Consider the following 7,875-nt stretch of genomic DNA (forward strand, 5'->3'; position numbering starts at 1 on the left):
ATAACACAAGTTTGTATTTTTAATAAATGGACTTAAATTCAATAATAGAGCGTCATTTGCGTCGTTCCGCATAATAACCAATCATCTTCAATAACGATCTTTGAAGCCAATTAGATTTTAGCATCATTTTGCGTCATCAACCGTGCTTCTGGTTAAAAACGGGTGAAGAGAAACTTCCATATTAAGACAAAATACAGATGAAATCTTTTTTATTGAAGGATTACTATAAAACCTTACGTACTTCAGTTTCCCTAACGGGCCAACACCGCAGACTTGAAGGTGTAAGTGGGAAACTAAATATTTAAAAGTAGGCCTAATTTTGAAAAAGTCAGGTGACCATTATTATTTACAATTGCACTAACGATGACTAAACTGACAAAAAAAGTACATTTCCATGAATAAATAGTGTACTTTATAATACAGTTACCAATAAATATATCAATAATATAATTTTTAATTATACCATTTGAATTAGCCGTAGCAGTGAACAATTCCAACCTAAATAAATAATGATAAGTTAAACCACATAACCTAAATTATTACTCAACTGTTTGTGTGTGTGTGTGTGTGTGTGTGTGTGTGTGTGTGTGTGTGTGTGTGTGTGTGTGTGTGTGTGTGTGTGTGTGTGTTTCATATACGTTTACATTATAGCTTTTGCCTATTGACTGCATATTTCATATATGTGTATGACACAATCTTACTCTGTTTTACATAGCATCCCCTCGTTCTCATTTGTGTTGCAATTGCCCTTTTTTGTCCTTTATCCTCAATCTAAAGTCCTGATTCATAATAGCACCAGCTTGCTTGACGAGATAATGTGCTTCTTATATGTGATAGAGTGATGTCACTGTCTGTAACAAGCAGTGGCTCTCTATAATCCTTCGAAAGTGCTAATCTCAAACCTTGACGGTTCATTTATTTATTCATAGCTAGTCCGCAGCTCTTTTGGTGAGTCTTGGGTTTGATCAAAGGGATTATTATAGCACAGCATAATTGTATGATTCTCCATAGCCCGCCTCCCGTATGTATTTCTCCATGTTCACCGGCTCAGACACTCGCAGCACTGCCTGTTCATTGGCGCTTCTCTCTCCTGATTGGAGCTTTCTGTTCAGCTCAGCCAATGAGATTCGATCCTTTGGTTTCCACTGACAGCAGGATTTGATGATAGAATATCTAGAGAAGAAACATTATGTAAGTGCATGTTATAGTGGCTATCAAAAAGGAATAGGAAGGAAAAGGTTTTTTTTTTCCTTTAAATAATGGTACAAGTCTTATGTTGTAGTCCATCGTGACAAACTTTAATCTGGCATTAGAATTCCTGGAGTGGCACTTCAAATTGTGTTATTTTGTTTACATAATTGTGTTCCTTAATAGTTTTCAATTATGTACATTAGGGTGTTGTGTTACATCAAAATGAATGTTTATTTCATTATTTTATTGTCACATGCCACAATGAAGATGTTTTGTATTTGTGTGTATGATGGAGTGCGCCCGGATTATTATAGTTAACTGCAACCAAATAAATGTAAAGTGCGTGTTTTTTTAGATAAATATGTGTGGATAAAGAAACTTACAGTGTATTAGAGCAGTTGGGTGGTCTCTTTAGTGTGTTCACTCTCTGTAAATGCTGCAGAAGTTCGCCAGCCATGATGTTGGGAAAGGGTGGATCTCCTGAAATAAAAAACAATGGAATATAGAGCCTTTAAACAACTTCATAATTTAATTATTTTTCTTCCATATAAATGGAATCTTGCAGCTGTAGATATACTGGAGACTTTTATAATACTGGATATCAGAAACACTCACCTAATGTCACCATCTCATACAGCAAAATGCCAAAGGACCATCTATGGAGGATTAAACAGAAATGGACACAATGTCAAGAACAAAGGTGACGAAAGCATAAACTGTAAATAGGCTATAAATAATTATCACCAACTCACATGTCACTGCTTTGCTGGAGAGGTTGCCGTGCTAATGCTTCTGGAGCTTGCCATTTTCTCATTTCTGTATCTTCTACATCCATAGAGGCTGCACTCGTTTTTCTGTGGTATGCTGGACCCAAACCCCACAGCTTGACCGACAGGTCCCGACCAACCAAGACGCTTCGAGCCTTGACATTGCCATGGATGTAGTTCTTACTATGCAGATACTCCTGTGATTGTGTTAGAATGAGAACTTGATCTTAGGTGTGACAAAGTATTTACTGTACATTGTAAATCATAAATTCTTTGGTTAAGTGCTCATGACTGGTCATGATTAATGCATGCCAGAGTCAAACAAAGTAAAAGGCTCTGTGATTTATGTAGCTGCCCGTATGTGCATGTCTGATGTGTCTTATAAATCTCTCCATTCAATTCATTTATACATTGTTGCCAGTCTTTTGTCTGTTAATGTGATTGTATATATCTTGCAAGCTGATTTGTTATCTAACCAGAGCAGATGCAATCTGAGCTCCCATGGTAAAGATTCGTCTTTCAGTCATGTCACACGGTGCCTCCCGACCTGTGTGGTCCTGTGAAAGAGATTTACAGTCAGTCAAAACAAAGGTGAGCTATAAAGTAGTAGTTTGACTTTTAATCAATCCATTGCAAATGAGATCATCAGGAATGACACAACCACTCTTAGGTGACTTCAGCAGTGCAAATAAATAATTAATGTGAGAGTGTAATGTATTTTCAGCATCATTTCTCCAGTCTTTAGTGTCACGTGATCCTTTAGAAATCATTCTAATATGCTGATTTTCTGATTAAGAAACAATTCTTGCTCTTTTGTCCAAAAAATGATGTAAACAAAAAAATGTGGAAAACCAGTTCATCAAGCCAAGCTAGTTTTGTCAGTGTCCCTTGCAAGAATGAAAATGAAGCATTTCTCATGTACCTGTCTGCACCTCCACAGGAAGCTCAGCAGGTCACGGTGTTCCAGCTCCTCTACAGCAATCATCAACGGTGTCTGCACAGACACAACCCCAAGCAATCTGGGCAACGATGGATGCAGTCCCAAATCTGAAAGGAAGTGGGCAAACCCCAGGAAGGACTGGCGCTCTTTGGCATTTGCTGATTCTGCATGAGGGAAAAAGTAGAAGAAAGTAAGATTGAATGCCAAATGGTTCACCCAGTTCATTCAAAACGTGGATTAATAGATGAAATGCCGCTGTGGGTTGCTTGAGGATGAACAGTTCTGATTTGTCTTTATATTTTGTTTGGCAAAGTTGAGCAAAACAGACAACATTGTGTCTAAAATAACAGAGTATTAACTTCTCAATGAACTGTTGTATAAGATGAGTATCACATTTGCACTTGTCTGATATTGCACTTAGCCTACAGCTCGTGTGATATTTCTTATCTATGCGATGTAAATATGTTGCCCTGCCTCATATTAGTCATCAATCGACTGTATGAAATGGCAGATGATCCACATAGGTCTGGGGCGGGGCAAGTGCGTTAATAATCTTAATGCGTTATTTTCCTCCATAATTAATTAATCTAATTAACGAGTTAAATTACCAGCCCTAGTTCAAATAAAAATAAAATGAAAATGAAAACTGAAAATGTAAAAAAGAATAGCTAACTCGAAATATAAAATAAAATAGTATGCTATAAATAAATAGTACAGTATCTTAATATTATAAAAATCAAATAAAAATAATTACAATAACAAAAAGTAATGAAATAATGCTTGTCCAAAAGTACCTTTAAGCACTCGTAAAACGACTGGCTGTCTGTCCATGACAGCTCTGTGCAATGTGAAGGTGTTGTCTGGTTTTACTGAGAATGTGAGAGGAAGTGGAGAGACCAGCTGAAAGAGGTCTGGATGCCTCCCGGTGGTTTGCTGAGGGACTGCAGGGCTAGAATTCTGCATGTCATGCTGAGATTGGGCTGTCATGGGAATAACCTCATGTTCCAATGGGTTCAGCTCTGCTGGAGCTGTAGTTGCAAAGTAAAATAAGATATTAAGAGAGAGGAAAAAATGAATCTATTGTTGGTTCTTATAGTATAACTTTTGAGAAAAACCTTTCAATAAACTCTTTGATAATGAATGAAAAAGATAATCTATTAATAAACACTGTGATCAAGGGAAACCCTTTAAATAAGCATAGCGATCTTGCATGGTCAGGAAGACTTATAAATAAACATTTCTATCGTGCATGAACCGGAAGACCTTTAAATAAGCACAACAAACAACAAGCGACTTGAGTGTTTAGTGTGTAACACAGTCAGATGCCGTAGCTACCGTCAATGCCTTGCAGGTGCTGTCTGTTGCTGTTACGGTGTCTGTGTGAGTTACGATGGTGTTGTGTGTCATCTTTTTCATTTCTGTGGTGTCCATAAAGATGTGACGGCTTATAGGTGCATTTGAGCACCAGCAAAATGATCAGCGTGACCAGAAAAGCCAAGAGAAACAGCACCGGAATGATGATCAGTTCGACTTCATAGACAAGCACCTCTGCAAAGAAAGTAGAAACACAACGGTATTAGAAAGTTGAATTCCATATGTCACATGATGTGTGCATGCTTTATTCCCAGATAGAGGGAGACTAAATCTAATGAACTGAACATAACACACTGCTTACCACAAAGACTGCCTGGTACACATAGATTTGTTGCGTTAGTTGAATTAGACATACTGTAAAAGGAAAAATATATATATTACCACCATTAATGTCATAACTTCAAAATACTTCTTTTAAAATGATATCCAGTAATTCAAGCGCAGTGCAATGCTTATGTGTTTTATGAGTGTATAAAACATATCTGGCATGATGCATGCAGTTTGGCAGCTCACCTTGAAAACTAGACTTCAGATATTTGACACTGATTACCCGTGCAGTTTGCTTTATGTGTTTTGCAGAGAAAATTTGTTATACTTTGTTAGTGTGTATGTACACTCCCAATCAAAAGTTTTTGAAGAGTAAGATTTTTAATGTTTTTATACATATATATACCGCTGCTCTTAGAGAATTGTTTAAAAAACACAAAAAAATCTTACTTTTCAAAAACAAAAACTAGACTGCTATTTTATTGTAAATGATTTGTACGTTTCACAGTACTTTTAAGTATCGATCATAAATCTAGATTTGCTTTGTTTTGATTGTCTCTGACATTTTTATTCAGCAATGAAATATATAATTAATTGTCTTGTAAAATGAGACAACAACGCCACAGCTAAATATTTGTACACTGGCATGAAAAGCAAATATAATCTACAGACATTTAGACATTGACGTTTGTGATTAATGGTTTAAAAATAGATTCCCATTTATCCAGATTATCAAGAACATCAATGCACGTACAGTAAAAAAACATTGTGACAACATCACGCCTTGAACACTTCCACCAATGATCATCCTTTCATCAGCACATTCTTTCTTAAGTTTGTGTATGAAACTACCAGACATTCACTCTCACTCAACCGGTTTCTCTGCATTTCTGTCTTTACATGACATTAAAAACACACCAGAATCTTCACCAGACGCAGGAGCCAATGTGAGATCAGTATAATGTAAATGCCAACATCTTGATTTATCACATTTTGATTTAACTAGAATTTAGCCAGTGAAAATGTGTCTATCAAGTTTCAGGTTTTAATGTTGGTTATTTATATACAAATAATAATTAAATATGTCTATATATGTTATTTTTTATATATATATATATATATATATATATATATATATATATATATATATATATACACACACACACACACACACAAACAAACAGCAGTATTATGTATTTGGTTAGCATGAACTTACATGTCATCTCTGTGTTCGAAGAATGATGGAACTGTTTCTCATTTTCCAAACTTGGTCATCTTCTTTTGTCAGTGGCTGTTTTGTTTCTGTTCACAGTTTGAAAACTGGTGTTTTTGCTGTATTCTAAAAAGACTCAACTTCTTGGATCCATCTCTTCATATTCTGCAAGTGCTCTTTGTTTTTGCTCTTTGTCATCTACCTGCATTCTTGCTGCCTCACCCACATCCTACAGCTGTTTCTTTAAGCTCCGCCTTCACCTGAGTTTCTGCCATACATCACTGTACCACAGACAGTAAATGATAAAGACAGGCTCAGATGTCATATGTTAATATAATAACCTATCAGATGTTTGCCATGGAAGGTTTAATAAAATATTTGTCTGCAATTCTACCTGTATGTGATTACGTCTTAAAGGAATAGTTCACTCAAAAATGAGAATTTGATTCAAATTTACTGAACTTCAGGCGACCCCCAGTTTTTTTGTTTTTGTTTTTGTTTTTTATATAAGAACAGATTTGGAGAAAATAATCTTTATAGAACAATTAGCATCTTATTGTTTTGGATAATACATGCAAGGTTGTTTCTTTATCTGAACAAATTTGGGGAAATTTTAGCATTACATTTCTTGCCCGATGATTCTTCTGCAGTGAATGGGTGCCATCAGAATGAGAGTCCAAACAGCTGATCAAAATGTAACAATAATCCACACGACTTCAGCCGATCAGTTAATTTCTTGTGAAGAAAAAAACAACAACCGTGTGTTTTTATAAACAAATCCAAAGTTTAAACTTTAAATGGTCACTTCAGCCCGAAAAATTCAATAATAACTCTTCCTCTGGTGAAAAAGTGTATCCCCTGTTGTCATTTCACTTCAAAATCCACCAATATATTTGTTTAGAACCATTGTAGCTTTACCTGCATATTTCTGTCCTGAATCAGACAACATTTTCATTGGAGGAAGCAATATAATGGATATAGAACACATAATTTCAGTGTCCTTTAAGGATTTGTTTCGTACAGAAATGCAACTTTTGAATTCACAAGATGTTAATTGATGGACTGGATACTAACCTGTGGATTATTGTGATGTTTTTATGAGCTGTTTGGACTCTCATTCTGACGGCACCCATTCATTGCAAAGGATCCTTTCATGAGTAGGGTTGGGAACTGAAAACCGGTTCTTATTCAGAACCGGTTCTGTTGTTTTAAAAGAACCGGAACAGTGAGCAATTTCTATAAGTTTCAGTTCTGAAAACGTTTCTGGTGCGACACGTGACCAAGCGCTGTGAGTGTGAGCAGCCTTGCGCAAGTGATCCGACGACTCGGTGTTTCCCCAAAGGATATCACAAATCAAATAACAGAAACGCCGCCCTGCCTCTTTAATTACTGAGCTCATTGATTCCACAGACGCGCCGCGTCGTGTTGCCTCAACTGTGCGCGCACTCGCGCCTTTGATAACTGTGCACGTCGTTGTGTCTAACTGTCCATGTACCTGCAGCCGCAGCATCTGCCTCCCCTACATGACATTATATTTGTCCCATATTGTCATTAATATAGCTACATACTGACTTCAACTTGGACGACTAATTAAATAGACTGCTTTTGTTATGTAAGTATGAGGGTTAGATTTAGTGCACAGGTCATTTCAAGAGTGACAAACAAAGTGATAGAAAACAATTATTTTCATGCATTTTAAAAGTAAAATGGAAACCACTCAATGCATCACACCATCTCCTGATTGCATTTTTATTTGTAAAACAGGGGCGTGGAGTGTGTGGTTATAGATACAACAGTTTATATTTCATTAATTTAGGGAAATGGACAAGTGTATTAAACCTCAAGGGACTATTTTGCCAACCAGCTTATTCCTGCTTGAAAAGCAAAATGTTATTGATAGTGTAAAAAGCATCAACTTTGAAGCACATGCTGATTGATGGACTACCAACATTACTTACTACCTTCCAGCAACACTACATTCAGTGAAGGTAAAATAGTAAAAAAAAACTTAATAATAGTTCATTTAAATGGAATCGAAACCGGAAAAATTGTATACTGTAATATATGATGAATTTTGACATTGCCAACCTTTAAATTAAGTTGACAGTAAGTTTTTCTGAATG

The 7,875-nt window shown here is 36.1% G+C and overlaps 1 protein-coding gene across 1 annotated transcript; it reads right to left on the reverse strand.

Annotated features, from left to right (window-relative positions):
• Positions 1-594: 594 nt before the first annotated feature.
• LOC113092191 (tyrosine-protein kinase STYK1-like) lies at positions 595-6,992 on the reverse strand. Its single transcript, XM_026257813.1, has 10 exons — positions 5,756-6,992; positions 4,574-4,626; positions 4,234-4,446; positions 3,693-3,926; positions 2,881-3,062; positions 2,435-2,515; positions 1,944-2,155; positions 1,807-1,847; positions 1,575-1,671; positions 595-1,173 (listed from the first exon to the last, which is right to left on the reverse strand). The coding sequence occupies exons 2-10, from the start codon at positions 4,623-4,625 to the stop codon at positions 978-980; spliced, it is 1,308 nt and encodes a 435-aa protein (XP_026113598.1). The 5' UTR covers position 4,626; positions 5,756-6,992; the 3' UTR covers positions 595-977.
• Positions 6,993-7,875: the final 883 nt, after the last annotated feature.

The sequence above is a fragment of the Carassius auratus genome, unplaced genomic scaffold (assembly GCF_003368295.1).
Source record: "Carassius auratus strain Wakin unplaced genomic scaffold, ASM336829v1 scaf_tig00214511, whole genome shotgun sequence".
Classification (NCBI taxonomy): domain Eukaryota; kingdom Metazoa; phylum Chordata; class Actinopteri; order Cypriniformes; family Cyprinidae; genus Carassius; species Carassius auratus.

Coding starts and splice junctions, on each gene's coding strand:
- LOC113092191 (XM_026257813.1), bottom strand. CDS start 4,625: ATGTCTAATTCAACTAACGCAACAAATCTATGTGTACCAGGCAGTCTT. Junction 2,516..2,880: donor TCCTGTGGAGGTGCAGACAG/GTACATGAGAAA, acceptor TCTCTTTCACAG/GACCACACAGGTCGGGAGGC. Junction 1,848..1,943: donor CTCCAGCAAAGCAGTGACAT/GTGAGTTGGTGA, acceptor AATCCTCCATAG/ATGGTCCTTTGGCATTTTGC.